General features: G+C 38.9%; 7 protein-coding genes across 16 annotated transcripts in view; 2 read left to right on the top strand and 5 right to left on the bottom strand.

The window, feature by feature from the left end:
• The first annotated feature begins 70 nt into the window (after positions 1-70).
• On the top strand, positions 71-3,396 carry LOC104800270 (U3 small nucleolar ribonucleoprotein protein IMP4-like). The gene is made up of 10 exons (XM_010523093.1): positions 71-175; positions 580-722; positions 840-923; positions 1,589-1,698; positions 1,829-1,879; positions 2,141-2,284; positions 2,371-2,460; positions 2,709-2,815; positions 2,944-3,028; positions 3,132-3,396. The coding sequence occupies exons 2-10, from the start codon at positions 611-613 to the stop codon at positions 3,228-3,230; spliced, it is 882 nt and encodes a 293-aa protein (XP_010521395.1). The 5' UTR covers positions 71-175; positions 580-610; the 3' UTR covers positions 3,231-3,396.
• A 295-nt stretch (positions 3,397-3,691) lies between these two features.
• On the bottom strand, positions 3,692-10,557 carry LOC104800024. Of its 4 annotated transcripts, XM_010522901.2 has the most exons (5): positions 9,512-10,556; positions 9,225-9,417; positions 8,498-8,835; positions 5,010-5,143; positions 3,692-4,238 (listed from the first exon to the last, which is right to left on the bottom strand). In XM_010522901.2, exons 1-4 carry the CDS (start codon positions 9,929-9,931, stop codon positions 5,093-5,095), a joined length of 1,002 nt encoding a protein of 333 aa, XP_010521203.1. In that variant the 5' UTR covers positions 9,932-10,556; the 3' UTR covers positions 3,692-4,238; positions 5,010-5,092. The 4 variants fall into 4 exon arrangements, with proteins under 4 accessions (XP_010521203.1, XP_010521283.1, XP_010521127.1 ...); XM_010522981.2 differs by lacking the exon at positions 3,692-4,238 and having other exon boundaries at positions 5,082-5,155; XM_010522825.2 differs by lacking the exons at positions 3,692-4,238; positions 5,010-5,143 and adding an exon at positions 7,885-8,293 and having other exon boundaries at positions 9,512-10,557.
• On the bottom strand, positions 3,942-4,277 carry LOC104824397 (histone H2A variant 1-like). The gene has a single exon (XM_010556465.1). The coding sequence runs from the start codon at positions 4,275-4,277 to the stop codon at positions 3,942-3,944; it is 336 nt and encodes a 111-aa protein (XP_010554767.1).
• A 1,255-nt stretch (positions 10,558-11,812) lies between the features above and the next one.
• LOC104799594 (histone acetyltransferase GCN5) lies at positions 11,813-19,065 on the top strand. 7 transcript variants are annotated; one of them, XR_769610.1, is made up of 15 exons: positions 11,813-12,614; positions 12,789-12,853; positions 12,985-13,065; positions 13,277-13,348; positions 13,635-13,803; positions 14,427-14,470; positions 14,866-14,965; positions 15,153-15,221; positions 15,334-15,388; positions 15,998-16,113; positions 16,322-16,418; positions 16,963-17,104; positions 17,189-17,248; positions 18,091-18,462; positions 18,606-19,065. XR_769610.1 is itself a non-coding variant. In XM_010522238.1 (14 exons), exons 1-14 carry the CDS (start codon positions 11,976-11,978, stop codon positions 18,116-18,118), a joined length of 1,737 nt encoding a protein of 578 aa, XP_010520540.1. In that variant the 5' UTR covers positions 11,813-11,975; the 3' UTR covers positions 18,119-18,600. The 7 variants fall into 7 exon arrangements, 6 of the variants coding, with proteins under 6 accessions (XP_010520540.1, XP_010520738.1, XP_010520875.1 ...); XM_010522238.1 differs by lacking the exon at positions 18,606-19,065 and having other exon boundaries at positions 18,091-18,600; XM_010522436.1 differs by lacking the exon at positions 18,606-19,065 and having other exon boundaries at positions 17,189-17,252; positions 18,091-18,600.
• Positions 19,010-22,012, bottom strand: LOC104799951 (basic leucine zipper 25). Its single transcript, XM_010522679.1, has 6 exons — positions 21,533-22,012; positions 21,346-21,427; positions 20,652-20,850; positions 20,154-20,229; positions 19,905-20,030; positions 19,010-19,613 (listed from the first exon to the last, which is right to left on the bottom strand). The coding sequence occupies exons 1-6, from the start codon at positions 21,953-21,955 to the stop codon at positions 19,230-19,232; spliced, it is 1,290 nt and encodes a 429-aa protein (XP_010520981.1). The 5' UTR covers positions 21,956-22,012; the 3' UTR covers positions 19,010-19,229.
• A 525-nt stretch (positions 22,013-22,537) lies between these two features.
• LOC104824390 (F-box/LRR-repeat protein 17) lies at positions 22,538-26,926 on the bottom strand. Its single transcript, XM_019201532.1, has 11 exons — positions 26,922-26,926; positions 25,356-26,066; positions 24,978-25,079; positions 24,480-24,624; positions 24,205-24,389; positions 23,932-24,036; positions 23,734-23,831; positions 23,407-23,627; positions 23,169-23,321; positions 22,923-23,021; positions 22,538-22,841 (listed from the first exon to the last, which is right to left on the bottom strand). Exons 1-11 carry the CDS (start codon positions 26,924-26,926, stop codon positions 22,728-22,730), a joined length of 1,938 nt encoding a protein of 645 aa, XP_019057077.1. The 3' UTR covers positions 22,538-22,727.
• The window catches only part of LOC104799511 (F-box/kelch-repeat protein OR23-like), a 2,761-nt gene continuing 1,876 nt past the window's right edge, over positions 26,783-27,667 (bottom strand). The window contains exon 2 of the mRNA XM_010522115.1: positions 26,783-27,216. Coding sequence (XP_010520417.1) covers positions 26,943-27,216 — 274 coding nt within the window. The 3' untranslated portion in view covers positions 26,783-26,942. The remainder of the gene's footprint in view (positions 27,217-27,667) is intronic.

The raw sequence follows: 27,667 nt of genomic DNA, 5'->3' as shown, positions 1-27,667 counted from the left end.
AATTATTTTAAATTCAAAGGATTTAAATTCAATTATGGAAGAGTTTATTAATAAGAAAACAAAAAAGGAGCTCGAGCGTCGTCTTTAAGCTTCGTCGCCGTTAGGGTTTATCGGGCTGTTTCTCGCGTTTTGTCGCCGCCGTTGCCGGAGTTCTTCGTCTTCGCTCCTGAGCACTGTAAGCCTTCTAGCTCTCTTCTATCTATCTCTCTCTCTCTCTCTCTCAATATTTTCCTTTGCTCTCTCTCCTTTCGCGCCCGAGAACTCTGCATGGGGCTTCAATGGCGTACGTTTTAAGACCGAAATATTGAGTGGATTAGACTTCTCTCAGTGTCACGATTCTTAACTCCATACTTGATCGACGGAATTTTCTCCGGAGAAAAGTTGGAATCGAATTCTTTTCGAGCCAAAGGACCTTTAGCTGAACTAATCATGACACCAGATTGTGGGCATTACGACAACCTTAACAAACACCAAATCGTGACACGAAACTTTTGTGATGCTATCTTTTTTTTCCCAGAGTAATGAAAATGTGTTGCTTAATCTACGATTCTTAACTGTTTCGCGTAACACCGTGATCAGAAAAAGAAGACATCTTCTGGTCTCTGTCACGATGTTGCGCAGAAACGTTAGGTTAAGGAAAGAGTATCTCTACAGGAAAAACTTGGAAGGCAAAGAGCGTTTACTCTATGAGAAGAAGCGGAAGATCAGGGAAGCTCTGCAAGGTGAGATGAATTTCATCGTAATAAAAAACAAATGATGGGATTCTAATGTGGTTTATGGATTTGATGCTTTTTGTGTTATTTATAAGTATTCGGTTCATTTTTTGTGTTGTACAACAGAAGGAAAGCCAATTCCTACTGAGCTTCGAAATGAGGAGGCAACGCTTCGACAGGAGATAGATCTTGAAGATGAAAATACTGCCGGTACTTTCTGAGTTTCCCTGATTTTGTCAATGCTAGAATAAATCCCGGAGCTTTAGAGTTTTCCTTCAACATTTTTCTTAGTTAGTAAATTTTGGAGCAGAATTTTAGCTGGTGTGTATAGTGGATTAGTATGTTAACTTAGGAACTATAAAGTTCTTTAGCTCGGGCCTGCCTTTTTTTTTTCAAAATACGGTTACGATAGGATTGGTAGGATTGGCATATTCTGAGAAGCAGAGTTCTGTGATTGCATTAGTCGTACGTTGATGCTGCACGGACTATAAAGGGTGTGATAATATTGAATCAATCAACTCCATCTGATATTAGTTTCTGAAGTTATTTAAGAAGCCCATATTTGAACCATTCTTCGTTAGAGGAAGTTAAATGATGCACAACAGGGTTGCTTCATCATTTGTAGAATATGGCATGCACAGCTTCTTCTTTTTTTTGTCTTGGTGTCAATTTGGCTGAGGCGGAAGAGTTGTTCTTTTTTCAGATAGACATTCCATCTGCACTCTTTGATATGTTCTGCTTGTGTTGAACCCATGACTTATGTGTTGTCACTTTAAAAGTAACGTTCGTTTCATCATCTTCTTCAATGAGGATTATGAAAGGTTGTGGCAAAATGGCTAATGATTATTTTTTTCATCTTTCCTTCTGAAACATAGAACCGCGTACACATATTGATGATGAATATGCTAATGCTACGGAAAAAGATCCAAAGATTTTGTTGACAACATCTAGGAATCCAAGTGCTCCACTCACGCAATTCGTTAAGGTATGTGTAGCTTCATTGTCTGATATGTATTGTCTACTTGGTTTCTTTTGTTTTTTGTTTATTTCTGCTGGTGCTATGATTCCATTTATTTTGCTTGTTAAACCTCTGCTTGTTTGGAACTGTGATACAGGAATTGAAGTTTGTATTTCCCAATGCGCAGAGAATAAATCGTGGTGGCCAGGTTTGTATGCTGTTACAGCCACCATCTTTAGTCGTATGTGAGTTAGGTAAAGTGAATCAAGTTGAATCAAACTCAGTGTTTCGGCTGATAGTAAGTTAGAAACAATAAAACTGTCCATGGTAGAGTTGGGGTGACATTTAATTGGTTAAATTGCATCCATCTGTTTTTTCAATTTTGTTTCTAAACTTGTTTATTTCTTTCATTACTATTGAGGTACTTTATTATTTGTACCCCTTCTGAACTCATCGCTCGTTATCTCAGGTCATCTCTGAGATCATTGAAACGGCTCGGTCACATGATTTTACGGATGTTGTATTGGTTCATGAACACCGTGGTGTGCCTGATGGCCTTATCGTATCTCACCTTCCGTTTGGTCCAACTGCATACTTTGGATTGCTCAATGTGGTGGGTACTTTTGAACAATCTAGTTTATCACCTTTTGTTCTTTCAATTTCTGTAATTGCGTTTAATAGTGTTGATTCTGCATGTAGGTTACTAGACATGAAATTCAAGACAAGAAAGCTATTGGAAATATGCCAGAGCAATATCCTCATCTTGTATTCAACAACTTTACAACCAAGGTAGCGTTATACTTTTAGCCCCCTTGAATAATGCTATATAATATACTCCGAGTCAGTGTAGTCATTGCGGCAAAATGTTCAGTGTGTTCGGTATCGGTATTTCTGTTTCGTGTTCTGATTGAATTCATGTGCCTATTACTGTGTCTTGTAGTGGAAACATTTGCTGTTATATTTGCCTGTAGGCCTAAGAATTTGGTCAGAATTCGTTAGCCTAAGCATATTTCATTTGGGAATATTTTTATTTTCAGGTTGGAGAAAGAGTTTCAAACATCTTGAAGCACCTATTCCCAGTTCCAAAACCGGATGCAAGACGTATTGTTACGTTTGCTAATCAATCCGACTATGTTTCGTTCCGGTCAGTTTTTCTCCTAGCCCGTTTATCTTCAACCTGTGACAATTTATTTGTCTCCACTTATTCGATGTCTGTGTTTGATTTCTCTTCAACAACAACATATTGCAAAATCTTGTGGGGAAAAAAAACAGGAACCATGTATACGAAAAAGCAGGAGGCCCGAAATCAATTGAACTGAAAGAGATTGGACCTCGGTTCGAACTGAGGCTGTACCAGGTAATTCATTCATACACCATTTTCCATTTCTAGGGTGTCCTATAAGAATCTGAGTACTCAGGAAAAATTTTATGTCATATTTATAATTTTGGTGATGCAACAGATAAAGCTGGGAACTGTGGAACAGAACGAAGCTCAGACAGAATTTGTCATAAAGCCGTACATGAACACTTCCAAGAAACGCAAATATATTGGTGATTGATCCCAATGCTCTTCTCTCGTTTGTACTCTTTTCAATTTCGGTTGGGGTGTAAACTAAGTAACAGAGGGTCATTGTAAAAAGGGTGGTCATTGCGTTTGATTTTATTATCCGAACCCAATAGCAAATATTTTTTTTCATATAATTATGATACAATAATTATGCTCCACATCTAGAATTATGTCTGTCCTTCTGTTTCATCCCTTGATTTTACTCTCTACTTTCTTTTAAAAAGTTTAAAAATTCCAAAAAATTAATTTAAATAAATATAAATATACACATGCACGCATGCATACATATAGATATATATACACATATACATGTATACCCATATCTGAATTTAGTGAATCCAAGTGTTTAACTACTAGATAAATTTAGTGAATCCAAGTGTTTCGCCATTATTTTCTTTGTTCGAATTCTAGGATGAGTTAAAAAAAAAGCAACGATTACTACAACACAGATCATCACAAGAACAGGGGCGTTCATAAAAAACACCAATTAACGTAATTCCTCGTTTCAACAAGGGACAACATAGCTGAAAAGAGAGGCCTAGAAGTTTAAGATTAAGCCATGTACACCTACAGAGAGGATCATGTCTGAAAGAAAGAAAGAACACACACACACAGAATGAAGTCCAACACTAAGAACAAACACCACAAGTCACGAAATTAGCAAAGCACTTAACCCTAAGAGACGAATACACGTTTTCTAATCTCAGTCCTTGGTGGTTTTGTTGATGAGGGATTTGTGGATGTGAGGGATGACACCTCCTCCAGCAATAGTACCCTTGATGAGAGTGTCGAGCTCCTCATCTCCTCGGATGGCGAGCTGCAAATGCCTTGGGGTTATCCTCTTCACTTTCAAATCTTTGCTCGCGTTCCCAGCCAACTCCAGAACTTCTGCAGTTAGGTACTCGAGAATTGAGGCCATGTAAACTGCAGCGGTGGCACCGACTCTCCCGTGAGCAGAGGCTCTGGTCTTGAGTTGCCGGTGGATACGACCCACTGGGAACTGTTTAAGACAACATAAGAGTAACACATTGTAGGTCATGAGTTGCAGATGGATGCCCAAAATAACGGCAGGAAAAGAGGGGAAACAAAAATACTGCATTGACTAAGTAACAAGGCAACCAGCAACACATAAAAACCAAAACAGATTGTCAAAGTACCCATTCGTAACTTGGTTATGAAGAAGCTGCACTTGCATGAGAAAGGTCTACATAAAGCTAAAATGTTACAAACAGACATGATTCTATCATGGACAGAAAAAAAAAGAAATATATTTACACACCTCTTCTTTACAAGCAATTTCATTAGAGAACAGGTGGGAATCAACATTGGATGGTATCCAAATAAGCGAACCATTGATCTTGGACAATAAGGGTATACTTTCCCAAGCATGTCATGTACATAACTAGTGCTTTTACACAGTCGCAAAACATTGTGACATGAAAGAAGCATACGAAATGGCATATAAAACATTGGTTACATGTAAACAAACTGGTAACTCACTTTCCATCCACAAATATGATGGAAAAGAATAGGTGAAAACTATACAGCGTATCGCCATTTTTAGACAGTTATAACAACAACAAATTTCACATCTTGCCTGGTTACTTCTTCATGAAATTACATACGCATAGCATAAACTTTGCTCAGAATCTTAATTGCGCTTCTTATCAGAACCCATCCATTGGGCAAGTTCCTAAAACTCGAAAGCGCATCTAAACATAAAGCACTCCAGCCCAAAATCTCCAGAGTTTCTAGGGTTTGTGGGATTTACCTGAATACCGGCGCGAGCAGACCGAGAGATGGGTTTCTTCTTATCCTTATCTTTGTCCTTGTTTGCGGCCGTTGTCTTCGCAGCTACAAGCCCTTTCCCACCTTTCCCCGCCATATCTCCCAAACGGCGATTTCCTACTCCCGTACCCGAAGAGTGGAGAAAAAGCAAAAGGAAACCTCAGAAACAAAAAAGTCAAAAGCAGAACCGTACCAGATCTGCCTGAAAAAACTTCAAAATCAAACAAATCGAAGCGAAAAGGTACGATGAAAAACCAAAACTCCAGCGAGAATTGCAAGATTCGAGACGTAGCTCAAGGAACAGCCGGAAAAAGTCAAACAATCAAGTCTAAATCCCAGGAAACTAGAAACGAATCAACAGCGAATCTAGAAGACCCAGACGAGAGAGAGCGTGCGTACCCGAGACGAGATCGAGGAGAGCAAAGAGGAAAGAGACGAAATCGGAAATCTGTTAAATGACGGCTGTGAATAAGCTTTTGAAATGACAAATTGTTGGGCGGCTTTTTGAATATTTTGAAATCCCTGAAGGGGGGCTTTCGAAAAAAAAAATTCTGATTGGCGAAAACTCTCAAAATTTCTTGGTTTCAAAACTTTTTAATGATTTTACCATAGTGCCCTGGAGGTTTATCGTTAATTACGGATAAGGAAAAGCGGAGTCACAGCCGAGAGCCAGCCACGGGTGGCCTGCCGGCTGGTGGGGTGGTCGATATATTCACAATTTTTCTATTAAAAAAACGGGTAATCGCCAAAAAAACCCTATACTTTTTCCACATCAACGAAAAAACTATATACTTTTTTTATTACCAATTAAACCTTGTATTTGGTGTGATTAATTCATAAAACTCCGTACTTTTTAAAAATTCACCGAACATGGTATGAACACGATCAGGATATGAACACATCATCATTAAATTTTGTTTGAAATGATGATGTGGCATAATTATAATGATGTGTTCATGTTCGTGTTCATACCATGTCATTGTCACTTCATTATTTTTGCTTGAGTTGGCATTCGCGGGGATTTTCGGTGAATTTTTAAAAAGTACAGGGTTTTATGAATTAATCACACCAAGTACAGAATTTAATTGGTAATAAAAAAAAAGTACAGAATTTTTTCGTTGACCTGGTAAGAGTACAGTGTTTTGTTTTGCTATTACCCCTTTAAAAAAAAAGCAAAATCCTCGGTGGGAGATATTAATATTTTTCGAAATTAATGGAACGGATTCTGAGTCAGCCCAGGAGTGAAAGACAATCTTAATTAGAATTTTCGTAAAAACTCTTCATTAACAAATGAATATTAAAATTTCTTTCATAATATAAAGAACGTTATAAATTTTTAATAATAAAATTCTACAGTGATTGCAAAACTTAAAATTATCGGTTTATAATTGAACGATCAATAAAAAAATAACAAAAATGGATGGTCTTTGTGAAATTATGAATCATGTTGTTTGGTAAACAACTTGTTTGTATTGATCTAAAACTAAACAGAAATTTGAAGTAAAATATTTTTTTTTTCAAATATATCAAATTCTAGAGAAAATTCTATACAAATTTATTAAAATATTATAAAAAATATAGTTTTTTTTTGTCATAAAAGACAATTAACCTGATTTGATTATTTGGTATACACCTTTTTTTAAGTTTTTAAAATTTATGTATTTTTATAATTTTATAATAAATTGGTGTATTTATATAAAATTTTCCCTGAATAAATAAGGGTAAATATATAAATTATAAATAATCAAATTTTGTTGAATTCGAGTTTCAATTTTATTATTTTTATGTTTGATTACAAATAAATTATTTTTGGGTTTGTATTTTCCATTTTAAGATATAATTAAATTATTTTTATGTTGAATTTTTAAAATTTTATATTAAGTTTGACTATTTCTCTGATTCGATTTAGTTTTTATTTTAATTGATAAAAGAATTATTTTCTAAAAAATTCAATTTATTCTATTTTTTTTTGCTTTTTAATATATTTAAGTTTTTGTATTTTAAAAAATAACATAGATTTGGTTTTTATATTAAATGTAAAACATTTACGCCTAAATTTTATTAAAATTACGAAATTATCAATAAAAAATATTATAAAATATATTCATATTTATTAAAAATCTATTTTTTTTAAATTAATACAGATATTAGAATATTTGTATGACACTAATAATTTTACGGTACAAATGCTATTGTACGAAGATATTCGGATATACGCACGTTATCTAAAATTTTCGGATATTTAATTCCTATTTTTTTCACACGAGCACGAGATCATATCCTAAACCATTAAACCATGTCTTTCCAAATCCAAACAACAAGATCTAACTTTATTAGAAGATAGTGTAGGAGCTCAAACTTGGTATATATCAAATCAATCTACGCCCCTTTGTTATTCAAATCCAATATTGGGGGAAAACACATTTCAACGATGGTATAGTGGTGAAAAAATATGAAAAGCATCTTCTCACCCTAGATTCAAACTCAAACGTGAAGAGGAGAATACCCCTGAACTTTTCTCGGGACTTTCCCGATCCTCTTCTCACCTTAGATTCAAACTCAAACGTGAAGAGAGAAATACCCCTAAACTTTTTCGGGACTTCCCCGATCCTCTAGAACATGTAATCGAACCAAACCAAATATCCGGTAAACTTCCGCATTATAAAAAAAACATTTCACTACCTTTATTATTGCTTTGAAGCAAAGAATCGACCAACACCCAATAACAATCCATAGTCATTGCCATTCGGATGTACATCGAATAAACTTCGCGCTCGTGTAATAGTGTCTAATATTCAATCAATTTGACCCTGGACTATGCGCCACACTTTTTTAGAAATATACCCAAATTTCATAAAAAAATAAAAATATTCAAATATTCAATCAATTCACGGATTTCCCCTAAACACCCAATATTACAACAAAAGTAAAAAAAAAAACATATTTCACCAAAACCAGATTGGTCTGAAAGTTATAAAAACGTTTTAAAGTGGGTGCAGAAACAGTTTTTACCTCCTCTTCCACTGCCATACAAACAAAAACCAGTCTCACTCAGAAGAGAAGAAACAATGGCAGGGAAGAACGACGAGTGCATACAAATCAACCAAGCTCTTACTTCTGTGTCAAGTTTTCTGACATGATACAAGCCGGATAACATAGTATCCGGCTGTTTTACATGCTTCGAATTTACATATAGAGTCGGACCACGCACCCTAACTCCGGAAAAAAACACCGAGGGGCGACGCTACAAGCGTGAGATCCAATGCCCTTATATCGAAAAAACCATAAGGGAGAGAGTTCATATAGTTTTATGATATGTAACATCACTACGACTACTACTACCGCTACCATAATTCTCAGTCTTATGTTAAGTCTAGATGGTTATATCATCGTATTGGTGGTACCGTCCTCCTCCGAATGAGTCTCGGAATCATCCGAAAACAAAAAGACAGAACCTTTGAGTTCGCTTACCTCAAATGGGTTCTGCTTAGTAACAGTGGGCGCCTCGGACAGACTCTGGGTTTGGTCCGCACGAGAGTTGGGAGACAGCCACTTGGCTCTGACGTACTCGGCTTTTCTCCATGGGGGGACATGTAAACCCTTTTTCTTCAGGCTCAGTTTTGCGGCTTCGGACACGATGAGGATGATCCTCTGCAGCCGATCCGCTCTGCCCACGAAGATGTAAGGGAGAATCTGCAAGATCGACTTGTAGGATTTGGTCGGGCGGGCGATCTCGAATTCTGATCGGAAATCTATGTCGATGAGAAATCTCTCTCCTTTGAATATCACATCCACGTACTCGTATTCTCCTGTTCCATGGAAGAACAACGGCCATTAGTAAAAGCTTGAAAGTCTCTCTCTTTTGCAACTTCACAAGGGGGGAAATGAAACACCAGTCCAGACAACTGCAAAATCAGTAGCTAAACCCATGTGACTAACAGATTACTGTCTTTTTCTTTCCATCTTTTCACAGTGACCAAACCAAACATACCAATAAGGAAATTTTCTCGGGCAGAATCCGGGAAACAGAGAATTTTCCAGGTTGTGGCAGGGAATTCTAGAGAACTTTCATGCATATAACTCTTATTCATGGAAGAAATCTCCCCTAAAAATGCTAGTTTCATGTCTACCTTTTCCAAGCAACCAAACATAACTAGACAAGAAAAGATTCACACAACAGAGATTCATCAGAAAGTGCCTGCAGGACAAGAAGGCGATTTCTCCCAGCGAGATTTGCATAAAGTCGCATCATATCCTAAACCCACCAAACCATCGGCCAAGAGTTTCCAGGAAGATTCGTCTTTTCGCTTCAAGTTCTTATTTTTCTCCACAATCTTCGCCGTCTCGGTCAACAAATTCCTCTCGCAGATACTCGTACAAAGAACCAAACTCTACACAGGCAAATCTCCGCATAATCAGATTCTCCTATTCCAATTTCGTCAAACCCCGGGACCGGAAAGGCAAATAACTGATGACCCATCATACCTTGAGGGTCTCACAAGCTTCGCCGGAAGAATTGAAACCGCCGCCGACAGGTTCCCATTCGTCGTCGGAGCTGTCGGTCCCGCTTCCGCTGAAGCAGCTGCAATGGTTGCGGCCGTACCTCTGTTTCTCACTGTTATTGTTGTTGTTATCCTCGATGAAGTTCTGAACCATCTTCGCCAGACAGACCGAGCTCGGCTCGAACTCGCTAGAATTTCCTCTGGAGAGTGGCTGCGCCGGCGGCGGGGGCTGCGGAGGCGGAGGCGGAGGCTCTGTCGCGGCGGAGTTCTTCAGGACACCGGTGAACTGACGGTCGAAGAGACGCTTAATCCTAGATTTCGGCATCTGCCTCATCGGCTCCGGTAAAGTTAGCTCCTCCGATATATCAGAGGCGATCGGTTGAACTTTCACGGGCAAAGGCATTATTATCGCTAAAAAAAAAAGAGGGATTCTTCTCCAATTTCAACAAAATTTTCAGAGTATTGAAACAGGACAGATCCTCGGCGACATTTTTCCTCGCTTCCAGACCAAACAAAAAAGATGGACAAGAACAGAAAACTGAGACAAAAACAATTGCCCAAAGATCAAAAGAGAAAAGAAAAGACAAAATGACCGAGAAAATACCAAACCCTATCTCCGATTATTTAAAGAACTATGGTTCAAATTGCCGAAGAAAGCAGGGAATAACTTCGAAACAGGGCAAAGTTATGAAAAAAAAATAAAAAAATAAAACGAGAGAGAGAAAAGGGATTGCTTTAATCTAGGGTTTGTAGATACGGATTAAAGTCCCCGAGATACGTAATGACACGAGAACGTCATGGCCACTCTTTGATTACGGCAAATGATTTAAGCAACAGATATCGGAAATAAATCCCGTCGCCGGATTCTTCATCTTCCACGGCGATCTGGATCGATCTTTCCGGCGAACGGGCCACTGGGAAATATGGCGATCGGAGAGGAATCAACGACAAAAGTATCAGAAACAGAGGGGACTGAAATTTTTTACCGGCGGAGAGGATAAAAGCTGAGCAGCGGAGGGTTTTCGGCAAGGCTTTTCGGTGGATTTTATATAACGACGATGGGAGAGATGTACACGTGGTGTCCTACGTGGCAATACCGCTAACATGTCGGAATCTGGGGGTACGCCTCAGTGTCTCGGGGGCCTGTCTGCCGGGTCGTCTGTGACACCACGTGGCACATCATCGCTCTCTCGTTGTTGACGTGGCTAATCGTGCTAAGTCGTACGGACCACTTTAGCGAAATAAATTGACGGAAATGCCCTTCCATACCTTAAGCATGTGTTTATCCCCTAATCCTTGAGGATTTAAGATTACGTGATGACAATTTTAATTTTGGTAACGACAAAATGTCGTCATGCTCGAAGACTTCTGTAAGAAAGTTCTTTCTTTTCCCGGAAGGAGAAGTAAATCCCTTATAGAATTTACGATTTGTTACAATGTATTTGAATTTTATATTTAGAATATCCTTGCAATGCATAACATTACTCTTATTACCGATGTTTCGGAAATCATTCCAAAAAAAAAACTTTTATGGATAAGATAATAAATATTATTTTATCATTTAGGATATGTGATATTTTAGTTCGATTTCCGGTAGATTATTTTCTGTTTTTTGCTCCTATTTCAATTTCCGTGAGGATTTTTGTTTAAATTTGCTTTTTGTAATTTCTATATTAACATGATATTTATGTTCTTAAAAAAAAATCATTTTAATTCTTGTTTTGTGGCTACTGCTATATTCATTGAGAATTATATTTGAACTCGAATTGTAATGTATCAGAGAAATTTTGTAAAAAAATATTGTATCTAAACCATTTCTGTATTAAATTGGATTTAGAAGCATTTTTTGGTTTGATTCAATTTAATTTTACATATTGAGAGAGTAATGTTAAGTTTTCTCTAAATACACTCCTGGGTCGTTTGATAATTAGTTTAATTATCCTTTTTCTATTTCTCCCAATTTTGCTATACTTTATTTTAAACCCACTTCTCTAACTCTAAATTACAAAATCTAAACTCTAAATACCGCCGTCAAACAATAATACTAAGACATCAAACGGTGTATCAAATTTTTATTTCTTAAAATATATTATGATAGTTTATAAAATATGTCACGTGGTCAAATTATTATTTAAAATTAAAAAAAGCAGGTTTTAAAATAGAATTTGTAACATGATATTATTTTTGAAGTAAAAATATTTTGTAAGATGATAGAAATATTTGATATATATATATATATATATATATTTGTTTTGTAGTTTTGGTTAGAGGAGAGTGTATTTTACTCATCAATTTCCAAATTCATTTACTTGTGTGTTTACTTCGTTCCTCAGATACTCTCTCCCAACTTCAGTTCCCAAAATCTTTCTGCAAAACCCTAACTTCCCGGATTCCTCCGTCATAACCGCCATTGCTGCGAAGCTTCACAATTCAGCGGGAACTCTTCGATGGACGCTCACTCTTCTCACCTCAACGCCGGAAACCGGTCTCGCCGCTCCCAGACTCCCTCCCCGTCTCACTCCGCCTCGGTCTCGGCCTCCGCCACTTCTTCCCTCCACAAACGCAAGCTCGCCGCGGCAAACGCGGCGGCGTCTGATGATCACGCGCCGCCCTCCTCCGCGACTTTCCTTCCCTCTTCCCTCTCAGCTGACACCCGCGACGCCGCCTTGACCTCCAACGACGACCTCGAGAGCATCTCTGCTCGCGGTAACGACTCCGACTCCGAGTCAGATCCCGAGGAATCCGAGGATGCGGTTGTCGACGAAGAAGAGGACGACTTCGCTCCCGAACAAGATAATGACTCGTCGATCCGCACGTTCACGGCGTCTCGGCTCGAGTCCAGTTCTGGAGCCAGTGGTTCGGCTCGCAATACTAAACTTAAGACGGAGAATTCTGCGATGAAGCTTGAGAGCTCTGATGGCGGCAGAGATGGTGGAGCCTCTGCGGTTGGATCTGGAGCAATTGGAACCTTTGGCGGGAGCTCGATTTCTGGGTCGGTGGCGAAGGATGAATCTGTGAAGATATTAACAGAAAATTTTCAGACTTGCGGGGCTTATATTGCGAGAGAAAAGAGTTTGAAGAGAGAGGTAATAAATCTTGATCACTTATTGTATATACATTTCTGTGTACATGTGAACTTACTGATGCGTTTGTGGGCATTTCTCTATTGAGTCGCCATGATAAAATTTCTCCGTCTTGGTGATAAAGTCGATTCTGATCATTCTTCATTTTATGTGTTTTGGTATACTTTTGGACTCTAGGAGGAAGCAGGACGACTCAAGTTTGTCTGTTACTCAAATGATGGCGTCGATGAACATATGGTTTGGTAAGTCTCTCCCTTGGTTTCCGTGTGTTGGCATTTCAGTTGAATACTAACTTTGACCTTGGCCTTTATTCGTTTTATTCTCTTAATAAAGGGTTTGTCTGAGTAATGACTGAACACTGAATTTCTTCCAGTTTGGTGGGGCTGAAGAACATATTCGCAAGACAGTTGCCTAATATGCCCAAGGAGTACATTGTTCGTCTTCTGATGGATAGGTATTTCTTCAGGAACGTTGAATGGCTTATCTTTTTGGATTTGAATGAACTAAATTGTGCTGTTTGTGTGTTTTTTTGTTGGTTTTCTCTAAATACATTCTTGATGTAATTTCATGGTTATGAGCTGAGTGAGCTTCCATGTCTTCCTCCAGCTTTTTCTTGGTGTAACTTTTAAGCCTTCTGATATCCGCAATTTCTGTTGTATATCCAGGAAACACAAATCTGTTATGGTCCTCCAACGAAACCTAGTTGTAGGTGGTATCACATATCGCCCTTATCACAGGTAGATCCCTGTTAATTTTGGCTTCTTTTTCCTTTTTTCTTTTTGTCTATCATATAAATGTGAGATCATTAGAACTGGCTGATTTTTTTCTTCTAAACTACTGGAAAATAAAAAAATATGTACGGGCCTTCTTTTTGCTCTGCCACTTGTGACTAAGATTTGTATCACAACATCAAGGACTTTTTTTTATTTATAATAGAATAGTTTCGAGATGTATATGATGTTATAATGGATGTGATAACAGTCTTCATATGCTTGTTAATTGCACTTTCTCTTGGAGTTGCAGCCAAAAATTTGGAGAAGTAGCTTTTTGTGCAATCACTGCAGATGAACAAGTAAAAGGTTATGGAACGAGGTTGATGAATCACTTGAAACAGCATGCAAGGGATGTTGATGGACTAACTCATTTTCTTACGTATGCTGACAACAATGCTGTTGGTTATTTTATCAAACAGGTCAGAGTATACACATTTGTTGCAATTCTGGCTCTTTCTTTCTTCTGAAAATAAACTCCAACAAACTGGTGGTAGATGTCTTGACAGAAGATATGGAACTGACTGAACAGTCTATTAGCATTGTGGTGTGCAATGGATAATCACATACTTGAGGCATAAAGCCTAATCTATGAGAAAGAGAACATATGTTACTTGTCCCTATCTTCCCTTGGTGAAGAATAATGGTATAGTTAATAACTTCGCAGTTTTCAATTGAGCCTAGGTTTTGAGCAGCGCTGTGGCTCCTACTTTGCAGTCGATTCTTTGAAAATATGCTAGAACTTTCAAAGAAGCTTTGCATGACTTATCAGTTTTCTAGTCTAAGTTGATTCTTTCATGGAACGAAATACAGATCCTTTTGTCTTGGATTGTTTCCGAATTTGTTAATCTAGAATCACGTTTTTCATTTCTGTTTTGCATGCAAAGGATAGCTTTAATCTCTCCCATAATGAAAAAGATCTAGTTTCCAGCTTTTTTGTCAAGCCTATTTTTCTAGAGGAGTAAAGTCTAGTGATATGGGTTTCTTTATTGCAATCATCCACTCAGAGTATACTAAGGCTGCTCTTTATACTTTACATGTGCAGGGGTTTACCAAGGAGATTTACTTAGGCAAAGAGATTTGGCATGGGTATGGAAAACATGCTGTTAAAACTTTATAACTCATTGTTATGGTCTTTTCTGCATGTTGTCAGCTAACTGACATTATCAGCTGATGCAAACATGACCTAGATGGCTAAAATTTTAACTACTGTGAAGTTATTTAGCTCATGAGGTCAGCTTAATAGAAAGATTTTTGTTGTCTACTTGAATATTCTTGTGTAAATTAGTTTGTCAAAGCTACTGTATGATGGCCTTGAAAACTTCCACAATTTGGCTTGTCAATGTTGTCATTCTCCCAAACATCTGTTCTTTCCTCAAGGAGAAGGAAATTCTCCTTTCTTTTGCTTGTTCTTTTACCCTTCCTTTACAGAGGGTCTTTATTTGGTGCCAGTTTTAAGTTTATAAAACTCAGTGCTTTTCTAGGTATATTAAAGACTATGATGGTGGCGTTCTAATGGAATGCAAAATCGATCCAAAGCTTCCATATACAGATTTATCAAGTATGATTCGTCAGCAAAGACAGGTAAGTTTCTAAAAGCTCTTTTATTTTTCGAAAGGTTTTCTCCATCCACTAATCTCAGTTTTTAGTAAATGATTGATTGTACATCATATCTAGCTCTTTTTACTTTCCATTCAAGTTTTTCTATGTCAAGTTTGTATATTATTCTTAACCCCCCCTCCCCCTCCTCTTGTTACTTTAATAATGGAAGGCAATTGATGAAAGGATAAGAGAGTTGTCGAACTGCCAAATTGTCTATCCAGGAATTGATTTTCAAAAGGTAGCAGCATCATATTTTCTGTAATTTTTTATGCATTTCATGGTGATGTCTTGATATGGAACAACCTGTGATTTCTCTAAGTTCCTTGAACTTGATCTGACAATTGCTGCAGAAAGAAGCAGGGATTCCTGGAAAGATCATCAAAGTTGAGGATATACCTGGTTTGAGTAAGTCTTTCTTTATCCTACCTAATAGCACTGGTTGCAGTTTCTTAGTAAAAAAGAGAATCTATATCTGTTATCCCTGTTCACTGGTCACATCTCATGTTAGTTACTGCAAGTGGACCCATGTATTTAATTTGATATATATATCCTGTTAGCATGTGGACGGTGGATAAGGAATCTCTATAAGCGATATTCTGCAATTGTCTAAAATATCTTGCTTTTTTATTTGCTCTCTTTTGGCCCCCTTTCTCCTCTCTATTCCTTTCGCCCTCCCAATCCCGAACAACTCCTTATGTCAAGGCCAGCCTAACAGACAGCCATTTGGTCTTTCATTTCATTGCTTCCAGTCTACAAGCAGATGGAAATTATATATATCTGACACTAGAGCAACAAGTTTTAAATGAGTCGTCAATCCAACTTGACATGTGAGACAGCGGTTTCACAAGTATTGAATTTTATGGTTATGCACTATCCTCTGTCATTCTTAATGTGGTTAAAGCAGTTTCCTTTGTGGTGTTAAAACAGTAAGGTTTAGTCCATAGGATTCTTCTTCAGGTTATGTGTGTTCATAGGTTTGGAGGTCCTAATACAGGAATTTTGGACTGATGACAGGGGAAGCAGGTTGGATTCCAGATCAGTATGGGCATACTCGGTTCAAAATATTTAATACTTCTGACGGCACGACAAACCAAAAGCAGTTGACTGCATTTATGCGTTCGCTGTTAAAGGTTTCTGCTATATGCCCTTTGCTTTTATGTTTTATCTGTATATCCTACTAGCTATTAGTTCCAGGATCAGAAACCTTTCAAGATTGAGGCAGCTTACATTTATTTTCTTAGTATCTTCTGATAGCTCTTAGTCCTGTCTGCCTCACTTGATTCTTTTATGTAAACCATCGGCTCTCCTCTCTTTGCTGTTTGGTTTTTCTTGTTGAAGCAGTCCTTACATGACCATGTTGATGCTTGGCCATTCAAAGAGCCAGTTGATGCTCGTGATGTCCCTGATTACTATGACATCATTAATGATCCTGTTGGTAAGATAATAACAAATTTTGAGATGTATTTTGGCGTTCTACTTTTGAAAAGTCACCACTCAGATAAAACAAAAAAGGCTTGGTTTGATGCCATTCCGTATGTTTTATCATCATTGTATATTTGCCTTTTCTGTGGTCAGGGAATAATAAAGGGATCAATCTAATATTTTAGGTGGTGCGTGCTGTTTAGTATAACCTATTTGAATAATGATATTAAAACCATACAGAAACAGTAGACCATTATAATTGATTCTTAGATACTTTGCATCTAGGATGATTATATTCTTTCATGCTGGATATTGCATATATACAGAGGCGTCAATGTACTAGTGAGGAAAATGTTCATTAGATCGTTCTCCTAATAGTATTCTGCTGCTGCTGCTGCTACTTATATGCGCTGAATTTCTTTGTATGATTGGAACAGATTTATTTTTAACTAGACACGTTATGTTTAAAACCAAATTATGTGAATTATTATTGCCCTTTCTACTGTTTTCACTTAACCAAGTTTTTCTACTGATGGATATTATCGGTTGTAACACAGATATGAAAACCATGTCAAAGAGGATTGAGTCGGAGCAGTATTATGTAACATTCGATATGTTTGTTGCTGATGTGAGACGAATGTTTAACAATGCTAGAACTTACAACTCCCCGGATACCATATATTACAAATGTGCTACCAGGCAAGACTTGCTCATGTTCATCTATTCATACTCGTCTCTTTTCATCTTTCTCATCCTCATCTGACGTTTATGAATTTTTCTCAGATTGGAAGCCCACTTCCAGAGTAAAGTACAAGCGGGTCTCCAGTCTGGCGCTAAAGCCCAGTAGGTGATACATTCTCTTCCAGCTTTATCGAGGTTAATAATATTTTCTTAGGCCATGCCTACAGTTCATACAGATTACATTCTGCTTCTTTCTTCAACATGTTTATATGTTAAGTTTCATGCTTTGATACCTCTGTATGTTCTGCTTATTTATGTGGATCTCCAGCTATAAGAAGCCTCTGTCCCTTCCTAAACATGTTTTAGATCTTAACTCTAAATCAGAAATAGGGGTCTTCGTATCTATTTACATTAGCGGTTGAGTGTTTTGAGTGGTTAGTTTTGTGGCATGGATTAGTGGTGAATGGTTCATGGTAGTTTTGTAATTAGTGCATAGTTATTCCTTTGGTTTGCTAGCCTATAAAAAAGGCTTCTTCTTTATGTAAGTTTTGATGAATTCAAAGAAGTATTTTGTCCATCCACTATTTATCTTACCTTTTTCATTTTTCTTCTCTTCAAAATTCTAACATTATATGCTTTGATCATGTTTAAATGTTCAATTCTTTGTATTTACTTTAAAAACTTACGAAAAAAAAATCAGAGGTTTCTTCTTGTTACGGGTTTAGAGTTGTGAATTGATCAATTAAAGCAGCTTTCAAACCCTTGTCATCACAGTACCAGTCCAACACAACAGTAGGAGGTTTGTCATTTTTCTTTGCCTGCTTTTAACAGTTTGGATCCTACTGTTCTATATGTCGAATTTAGGATCTAAAGTATTTGATATAAATGTTTGGTATACATTTGCATGTATATTCACTTGAATGTATTGAAACAGTGGAACTGGAAACTTCTGTCCAACTTGGAGGGGTTCTCATATGTCTACTAAAACTGAATGTATGCTGCAGGTTTAAGTTGGGGCAAGACCACGGATGACAAAATACCACGAGACTTTAATAAGGCGTCACATTTGGAGAGAATGCCACTGTAGAGAATCTCCGAAACCACCGAGCTTTATAGTACATGTGATCTGGCCTTTGGTCATTTCGCCGGGTTGAAGTGTACAAATAAGTGAGCACTGATAATATCAAACCTTGGAGTGAAACATAGGTAACAAGAACCCATTATTTGTCGCAAGGCCTGGTGGAGGAAACCTTGGAAGGAGACAATTGGATTCAGAGAAGAATCTTTGTAAAAGGAAGTAGCTAATAGTTTGGGGTTCGTTTGGGCAAAAAAAAAACCCAATCTTTCCAATACTCATTTGTTTGGGCAAAAAACAGGTTTTGATTTTGCTGCAACTCTTTCTGATTAGATGAATGATACATAGGATCTATTATTTTTTAAGAGATTACAAGAGCAAAAGTTGCTTGAATTTGTAGCAAAAGGACATGGGAACAATGATAAAGAAACTTCTCTGTCTCAGGTTGTTGGTTGGTTTTGTGGCAAAGGGTCATCTAAAAGAAGTGCAAGCCGATAAAGAAACACTTGGAAGATCAGGAAAGGAAAGGAGAGGAGCTCGGATGAAGCAGCTGTTGTGACCAGTTCTCATATAAGGAAATGATGTATGAAGATAAGTCGTGGCAGTCGGAATCGTTTGTTGAATACTCCAAGGCGCTCGCGTTAGCTGGACTGGTTTCCGGACCAAGAGCTCCTGTCATTGCATATTTGAACTCGAGAACTCAGATGGCAGAACTTCCAAACAACAACCAAGTAGCTTGAGAACCGAATGAATACCGTACCAAGCATACTTTGTTGCACCACCATGCATACACTCTCTGTTCAGTGAATGTTTCTTCATTTGGGTTCTGTTTTTTATTGGATAATTACGATTGCAACGTTCATTTTGACTTGAAAAATCAAAATGTATACACAGTCTTTGGCCAGCTTCAACGTTTGACCCAAAAAAATGTGTTGTCAAGTTACGGATACAACGAACCCCCAACACCAACTCCATCGAAGATCGATTTCGTTATTACATCCTAAAACCAAAAGCTCCTACCACCAGAATGCTTCTCCAATCTTACCTTCATATCCCACAGATACATCCTCATTTTTGGGCTTTGTTCTTCGTCACATCGTGATTCCATTGGGGCGGGGTCGGGACAAGATTTGGTGAGGATGCTTGCTGCGGGAGGGGGATGTTGGTCATGTTTTCTGCACTGGCATTAGTCACTGAGTTCATATTCGGAGGAACCAGAGTGTTGTTCCCAAAGCAGTTGTCGAGTCTTCCATTTGGTGCAGTTCCGATGATGTTAGGCATTGCTGACTTCAGAATGTGGTTAGAGTTTGGCAGTGCAGGCGTTAGACCAATCCTAGAGGAATCCATCAGTGTATTGTCAAATGGCAGCCCCATGTTAGTTGAGTTTGGTCTTGCAAAAAGCAGATGGTTCATTCCAGTCACCCGTTTAACCGTCTCTTCTGCCATTTTCACCTAAAAGAGTTTTATCAAGAAAAAGAATCTACTTAGCAACTGAATTTCTCCTCAAAAAATAAAACGGATCATATAAGATCAGAAGCCAACAGGAGCCTTTATGAAAGTAAAACAGGCACATTTATGCGAAACAAAGGGAAAGCTTTCACATATGATACGTTGAACATTTTCATTCAGATTCTCCAGAGATCATGTGAGACATTCTGATGAACATAGAAGATTAAACTTTTAACCCAGGCAAGTACCTTTCGTTCCACGATAATGAGCTATAAAACAGCACATATTTTATACCTTTGTTCTCATTGTCTCAATATCAGCTTTCAAAATTCTGTTATCGACAGCAGCTGTATCGTGCTTATGATTCATGTCACTTAGACGCTTGAGTAATGTTGAATTCTCAACCCTTAATTGGCCAACCTACAAAAAGATAGACCTTCCTGTAAATTCCTGGACCGCAAAATAGATAGACAACTACTGGAAGAGCATCTTCCGAAGAGGGCATATAGATTGAGGATCAAATGCAATTCAGTAAGACAGGACCTGTGTTTCAAGTTCATTCTTTTGTTCTTGTTTTCTTCTCCTAGAGCGCCGAGCAGATTCCCGATTTGAGAGCATCCTAAAGAAATAAAACAACGGATGCACCAGCTACTGAGTCAGAGAAAACCACAAAAGTACATAGAAAATAGTGTGCACCACTCTCCTTAACACTATTCCCCTAGCAGATGTAAGGATTACCTAAAACTAACTGAAACCCACCATTTGGTTGTTACTTTCACTGTGAAGAGACAAGAAGGTCCAAGACGCAAACCTTTCCCTGAAAGATTTTCAGAGAGTTGGTGCTCTTTTTCCTTTGACAGCAAGATTATCATATTTGATAGAAAAACCTTCTAGCATTGTCAAACAATATATCTATCTCCACAGAAAATTAAAAGGAATTTTAAGGCGACATCAACGCTAGAGTTTTTACTTTTGAAAGCTTCTGGTTCTGTTGACGATCTATCAAAAGAATGAACTCCTGTAAGAGAACAAAATATGTACCTCCTAGCACGCTTTGTGTCAGCAGGATCCCCGTTCTCTGTGGTTTCCATGTCTCCTTCAAGTTCATCATCATCTGAATCATCTCTTGAAGATCCACTTGTAGCTTGCCCGACTGGCACGTCTGATTTCTTTTGCATGCCTGGTGAGGGAGAGGCACTCACAGATGAGGTACCAGGTGAGATTTGGGCAGCAGCGGAGCCTATAATGGTTAATAGAACACAATACTCATTACAACAAGGGCATTAATACATAGGAAACACAATTCAGGAATAATTTCAGAAATTGAAAGTTGGTAAAGAAATGCAGCAGAACAGAGATAGAACTAAAAACCTCTGCAGCCGATTCCAATGTCATATAACCTTGTATGTTATTCCTCGCCTCTGAGGGCATAATTCAGAGAATTCATCACACTTAACATATAAGAACATGAAAAACAAGTGCTGGAAACTAAATTAGACATTGACACAATAAAATCAATTATTCACAACCGTCAAATTGAACACACATCTTGAATGCTTGCAGCCATTAACCAAAGAAATCACTACTTCCAACTCAACAAACAGAGAAAACCGATGATTGCCACTTTCATTATAGCCCAAAATCAAGAGTCTTTTCCCTACCAGTTTAATATCTTAAAGCCTAAATCAATCAACTATCATCTAAGCAAACATTGTTAAGAAAATGGAAAACAAACCTTGAGCTTCAGATCCGACCAATATAGGTTGCTTTTGCTTGGTCGCTGTGGTACTCGAATCTTCCGGCTTCACCATAGCGACCTGCGGAAAAATCTATCCCGATCATCACACAAACAGCACATAAACCGGCCTCCAGGGAACATGACAAAGGCGAGAGAGAGAGAGAGAGAGCGCCCAGAGACGTACACGAAGAGCAACAGCAGCGCAAGCGAGATCTAGCTTGCTCTTGAGAATCGCGTGGTACTGATCAGGATCAACCCCAATCGTCGACGATGACACATGATTCCGACTTCCTTGTTCATCCCATCGATGGCGATGGTTCTCGAGCTTCTGTGTCTCAAAGATATCGGCCGCGATATCAGAACCAGCTCCCGACGGCATCGAAACCGATTGCTCAGGTTGAATCTGCGGCACTGATCGGTCGATCGCGTTCTCCGCCGCCGAAGACAACCCCGCGATCGAGCTCCCGCCGGAAGCAGACATCTCTTCGATCAGCCTCTGAAACGCCCACTCCGATTGGCTCCGACTAATCCCCTCCGCCATCGCCGCCGGAGCGGCCGTCTCCCAGAAAGAATCGGTCAAATCATCAACGGAGAACAAGCTGTTCATTGCTTGCTTCTCTTTACCCTTCTCTCTCCGTCGCTCTGTGCGTTTGCGTTTGGCTAGCGATCTCGTCCAGGGTTGAAAAGCATAGCACCAACTTCATTTCGACACGTGGCGGGATTACAGTGGACAACGGATAGGTACCACAGTGATCCGTCAAGCAGGGGATTAAAGATGGCTGTACGGCTTGGGATGGTGGGGTCCAAAAGGACTGAACTGTCGCATCCGCCGCTCTAGATCGGTTCAGTGAGTTAAACGCCAATTATAATTAAGGTCAAGAATCAAACCGAATCAAACAAAAAAAAATCAATACCATTTCCAAACCGAATCATCAAGAAAACTTAAACCGTAAAAAATCTAAAGAAATTGAAATCAAACCGAACCAAACCAAAGATTAAAATGCCAAAAAAACTCCACAAATTCTTAAAAAAATAAACATTTTTCCAAACCAATATTGAAACCGGACAGAACGTGTTATAACAACTGAATGGTATATATATTTCTATAACCGAATGATCCGAACCAATAAGTGCCAAACCGAATCCGGAAACACCCATCTTCTAGTGCAAACACACAGACAGGCACGCATATACATGATTGAAAACAACAAAAATTCAATAGGGCAAAGGCCGTTCTACAATGTTGCTTTCGATACATGATGTTTATCATAAACTTATTCAAGAGCAGCGGAACAGAAATACAAAGTTAACGGGATCCGATTTCATATCAGATTTACAGTATATATAACATGAATAAGAATGTGTCATCATCACCATCATCAGTCGACTATTACATTACATGGAGGTTTCTCCAACCTCCTGCGCTTCCCTCTATCACCCTCCTCTGCCTGCACAGACAAGAGCCTCAATCTCCGCTTCCATGTTTCGATTTTCTGAACTTATGTTATATTATAAGGCTTGTGATTTTGTAATCAGACCAAGTAACTAGATTTTAAGAATGTTCTTTTTTTTACCTGTTGGGATAACAATTGTGGAGCCTGAACCCTCTTGGATCCATCAGCTAACCGTTTGTGCGAAAGACGGTTCTCAGCCACTGCTGAACTTTCCATAACCTGGCAAATTCAAAACCCAGAGATCACAAACAATAACACTTAATTGGGATTGTTGTAAGATTATCAGAGCAAGAGATGAAGTTCCTATAAAGGCTGAAACTTTCTTGGGTAGCATATTTCTAAATGACCTATTGTAAAAAGGGTTACCTGATTCTGTATGGCCCTAATCAGTATGTCTTCACATCCAGATGCATGCACGGATTCTAACTTGGGGCATTGGAGCGTTAATGACTCCGGATTCAGGTTGTTGCACAAGTTCAAATTTAAGTCCTCGAGTTCGGGGCAGTTCAGAAACAAAACCTGCATCAATCATTAACCAATGAATAGAGGTTCCAGATAACCAAGTTAAGACGTTTTCAGAGAAAATTTTCTGCAGGTTACTCACATCCAAGCTAGAGCAACCCCATAAGCTGAGCTTCTTCAGCTGATTATGTTTGATATACATCTTCTGATAAACAAGGTATTGTTGCTTGTTGCTGAATCGTTTCCCCGGACTAGGGCTGTTCTCTGCTGAGCTCGGACTTTCTGAACTGGAATCAGATATAGTCATACCACAGTCCATCAACTTCAGAAGGGGCAGCTGAGCAGTAGCAAATTGAATGCCACCTGAATCATCGAAGATGATCAAGATTAGAATCAAGAATTTCCAGCATTTTATGTATCAGACGAACCGAAATTATATGCGTGCAAATGAATGAGATCAAGAACGTACTTGAAGTTATGTTGGGACAAAGAGCAAGGAGTAATTTTGAGAGTGTATCAGGGAACACATTGCAGATCATTCCAATGCCACTGTCAGTGATGCTGGAACTGAAATCAAATACATTTTAATAAATATGTTTCATCGAATAAGCACAACACTTGAACAATTTAAATATACATAGGATATCGGGGCCAGTGTTGGACATACCCACTCAGGTCAAGCAATTCTAGGTTTGTGTAAGTTGAGGAAATGGCGGCCACAGATGCATCATTGATTTCTACCCCAAGAACTAAGGAAAGCATTCTCAATTCTCTGTAATGGATGAAAACAAAATATGGTATCAGACATTTTGAGAGCTACAATTGGCTTATATAATCAAGATATTTGACAAACAAGTTGACAAACAAGTTGACAAACAGCAATATCAGAGACTTAACATAAGTTGAAACCAAGATAAAGAAACAGATGAACTAGACAAACCTTAAATTAGCATCTGTAAGAGCTAGGACAACAGCATGGGAAAGCTTCAGCGATGCAATGTGAATGTTTCGCAATCGAGAACAAGTCCTTCCCAAACCATCAGCTATTGTTACAAGATCAGTTGTGCTATCTTCTTGGCGAGAAAATTCAAGCGATATCTCCCTAAGATTCGGACAGTTAAACACCTGGCAACCAAAAGATTTGGCAGAGTTAGATAAATCAACTAATGCTCAACTTGCAAGTATAGGAGAGGAAGTAAAGTAAGTGTCAAATACCATCCTCGAGAGAGAATGAAGGTCTGAGAGCCAAAGAGCAGTGAGGCTTGATGAACAAAGGACAAACCCCCCTAAATTGGAACATCCTTCCATCTTTAGGCTTGTGAAACAACGTTTATCAGCGACAAAACGACCTAGCTCTTCCCTACAGATAATATCGACCAAATACAATTAACGATATGTACACAGCAGGCAATCCACAAGTATGCAAGATCTAGTAATCTTATAGATTGTAAAAACCGATTAAGCTGAGCAAAACCTTACAATAAAGTTACTTTAAGATGGATCAGATGCAGACAAGACAACTTAGTGCTAAGGATGCACTTGTTGCAAACAGACTTTAACCCATTAACAATCAGACTCTTTACAGTCGTACTGCTAAAGATGCACTTGTCCTGTTGCACATAAAACCTATATTCGAGCTGAATGTTGTTTATGAGCAAATTCCGTGGTAGGGTTTATTTTCTCATGGCATCAAAAAGTCACAAGATTGTTTACCCAGTAATCCTATTGGCAGCTGACCCCGACATTGAAATCTCCAAAGTCTCGAGGTTAGGACAGGAAAAAGCAATGCAAGCCAATGTGGTTGCATCAAGATCACTGCAGAGCAACACCCAGAACCAAATCCATCAGAAACCAAAGCATTGTAATAAATAGATAGACCCAGAAACGGATCGTGATTAAGCAATCTGATAGGTTATCATAATTGAGGACTATGAAGAATTCCATTATCACTCGTCTAGGTATATTAAGCTCCAGTTTCACTATGTTTGGATCTGACTGATTGAGCTCTTTTGTGTTAAAATTGGATGAAATTAACGAAGTCAAGTTGGTTAACCATCAGATGTAACAGATCCCATGAAGAAGAAGCATCACCTTTCCATTGTCAGAGAAAGCTTAACAAGTCCGGGGCATTTTTGTAATAATGACCCAATGAATCCGACCTGAGCTCTCACTGGAACCCTAATCCGGAGCTCTTCCGCCGCCTTCCACATCCTCCTCGTGGTCTCCCTCCAACCCTTGCAAACCCTCGCCGCCATCATCAACCCCGACGGCGGCAACCGCCTGAGCACCTCCCACAAACACATGGCTGGCACGCCCGGTTGAACTGTATCAGTATCCAAATGCAGATCTAGATCCGGATCCATCGCCGCGGCGAGATCGGACTCGTCCGGCGAGTCACACGCTTCAACGTCGTCGAAAGACAGCGCGCGGCGGAGGTGCGAGTACCCCTGGCGCGGCGGCGGCGGCGGCAACGAGCGGATGGTGGAGCGCGAGGAAGATGCGGCGGCGATGCAGCTCAACGGATCCCTCGCGATCGGTGTGGTGGGTGCATCGGGAGCGACTTGGCAGACATGGCCCTTCTTCGGTAGGCCACAGCGTCCGCAGTTGTAGCTCCCGCGATTCTTCTTCGCGTTGCGGCGGAGGGAGAAATGTGCGGCAACGGCTGCCTGAGCTGAGGCTGCATCGCCGCGAGAGAGAGTAATAGAGGTGAAAGAGGGAGATGGAGCAGTGAGGGAGAGATGAAAATAAAGAGAAGAGAAGAGGAGGGAAGGTGCGGCGGGAGAGGAGATGGGTTTTCGCGCGCTTAATTTCGAAAAAGAAAAAAGAAAAAAGAAATATTGGCTGTAAATTACGGATTTACTCTTGATTTTGTCCGAATAACGTGACGTATGTCACGTGATGTCCTTTTCTAGACGTTGAATCCACTGTCCTGCGCTGCGCCAACAAATTTTGATTTTTGGGTAAATAATAATAATAATTTTGACCAATGTATTCGTTAGGAAAAATATCCAAATAAAATTAGGTTATAATCTGATTAGGTTACCAAAATAAATATTATTCATTTCTGACATATATTTTATAATATAAAAAAACTCCGATAAAAACACCATATATTCTGATATTATGTATTTTTTTAATGTGATAAATGATATGTATTTTCTTAAATTCCCCGAAGATAACTTAATTAGTTTTATAATGTTTTGATTGGAAATTCCGATAACAAAACATTGAATACTAAGACTAAGACCAGTACCGGTCGGCATCCAAGCGTGATGGAAATTAGGGTAGTCATTTTGTGTTTCGTTCAGATTTTGGTTATGAAAAAATATAACTTATCAAAATCATTTTGATTTGATTCGATTTTATTTCGGATTTATCGATAAAAATTCGGTTATTCCCGGACAATTGTTGAATAGGCTCTTCTGCTTGAGTTCTGTTCCAATCTTGTAGGAACTTGCACTGTACCTTATCTCATGTTGAGTTCTGTTTCATGCGTATAAATATGTGGCGCCTGAGAATCTATATAGAAACCATACTATATATCGAATTTACATAGTGACCGAATTCCAGTATTTCTCGGATGAGTTTTCGACCTATACAGATGAATTGCAAAGTACAGGAACACAGTTTCCGTAAAACATACACTAACGAACTAACATCATCGAAGCAATGAGGGAACTACAAGCGAACAGAGCACATGGCCGAGGTCCTGAAATCGAGTTTGCCAATGAAAGGTGGCCTCGACACGAGGGATCTCCAAATCTTCTTCCTCGGATGGTAGATCTGACTCATCATCGACTTGCCCTTTTCTTGCGGTCTGGTCTTAAATCCATCCAGAAGAGACATAACGTGTAATTCGCCGTTCAGTGCAATGAAACCGAATGATCTGTCGTAAGGAGCTTTCCGTGGCAGAGTTGATTCCTTTCGCCAGCGATTTGAATCCATTTCGTACCTGCAAGCAAACACGGAGGATGAGACCCGAACTCAAAATGCCGACACCAAGATAAAGTGTTGAAAGTATCTGAATTCCGATGTATAATGAAAAAGACCCGAAGTTAATGACAGTTCTTATGCCCTTTCATTATTCAGACAAAACCCACAAACATCCTCGTGGACCCCTAGCAATCTTGAAGAGAAACATATAAAAAAAATCTTGAAACATTCGCAAAGGAACCGATATGAACTAATTGTCTTATAAAACAAATATACTACTGCTCCCTGTTTTGATGATTCTTTGGAAAGGTACCTATCAGACCAAACCCCCCGTCTGCAAGTTTCCTACTGTATTTGACAAGGATTTAGGGTTTAAAATCTAAGTTTAAAGTCCGATTTTGTAAAGACAAAACATATAAAAACCCTCAAATCAAAGGGTAAACCGAGATATGTCGGGGGGGGGGGGGGGG

This window comes from Tarenaya hassleriana, unplaced genomic scaffold (assembly GCF_000463585.1).
Source record: "Tarenaya hassleriana unplaced genomic scaffold, ASM46358v1 Cleome1, whole genome shotgun sequence".
Taxonomy (NCBI): domain Eukaryota; kingdom Viridiplantae; phylum Streptophyta; class Magnoliopsida; order Brassicales; family Cleomaceae; genus Tarenaya; species Tarenaya hassleriana.
The sequence above is the reverse complement of the archived record's forward strand: the minus strand, read 5'-3'. Positions and strand labels throughout refer to the sequence as shown.

Bases quoted from the DNA above. Each gene is read 5' to 3' on its own strand.
- LOC104800270 (XM_010523093.1), top strand. From the start codon at position 611: ATGTTGCGCAGAAACGTTAGGTTAAGGAAAGAGTATCTCTACAGGAAA. The intron at 723-839 runs GTGAGATGAATT...GTTGTACAACAG, and splicing joins GATCAGGGAAGCTCTGCAAG to AAGGAAAGCCAATTCCTACT. The intron at 3,029-3,131 runs GTAATTCATTCA...GTGATGCAACAG, and splicing joins TCGAACTGAGGCTGTACCAG to ATAAAGCTGGGAACTGTGGA.
- LOC104824397 (XM_010556465.1), bottom strand. From the start codon at position 4,277: ATGACCTACAATGTGTTACTCTTATGTTGTCTTAAACAGTTCCCAGTG.
- LOC104800024 (XM_010522755.2), bottom strand. From the start codon at position 9,931: ATGCCTTTGCCCGTGAAAGTTCAACCGATCGCCTCTGATATATCGGAG. The intron at 9,418-9,511 runs GTATGATGGGTC...TTGCCTGTGTAG, and splicing joins AAGCTTGTGAGACCCTCAAG to AGTTTGGTTCTTTGTACGAG. The intron at 8,836-9,224 runs GCACTTTCTGAT...TCCATGGAACAG, and splicing joins ATCGCCTTCTTGTCCTGCAG to GAGAATACGAGTACGTGGAT.
- LOC104799594 (XM_010522238.1), top strand. From the start codon at position 11,976: ATGGACGCTCACTCTTCTCACCTCAACGCCGGAAACCGGTCTCGCCGC. The intron at 13,804-14,426 runs GTCAGAGTATAC...TTACATGTGCAG, and splicing joins TTGGTTATTTTATCAAACAG to GGGTTTACCAAGGAGATTTA. The intron at 17,105-17,188 runs GCAAGACTTGCT...AATTTTTCTCAG, and splicing joins TATTACAAATGTGCTACCAG to ATTGGAAGCCCACTTCCAGA.
- LOC104799951 (XM_010522679.1), bottom strand. From the start codon at position 21,955: ATGAACAGCTTGTTCTCCGTTGATGATTTGACCGATTCTTTCTGGGAG. The intron at 20,851-21,345 runs GTTTGTTTTCCA...TAACCATTATAG, and splicing joins GGTCGGATCTGAAGCTCAAG to GCTCCGCTGCTGCCCAAATC. The intron at 20,031-20,153 runs GTCCTGTCTTAC...ATCTTTTTGTAG, and splicing joins AGAATGAACTTGAAACACAG to GTTGGCCAATTAAGGGTTGA.
- LOC104824390 (XM_019201532.1), bottom strand. The intron at 25,080-25,355 runs GTGATGCTTCTT...GTTGCTCTGCAG, and splicing joins CTTTCTCTGACAATGGAAAG to TGATCTTGATGCAACCACAT. The intron at 24,625-24,977 runs GTAAACAATCTT...TATTATCTGTAG, and splicing joins GCTGCCAATAGGATTACTGG to GGAAGAGCTAGGTCGTTTTG.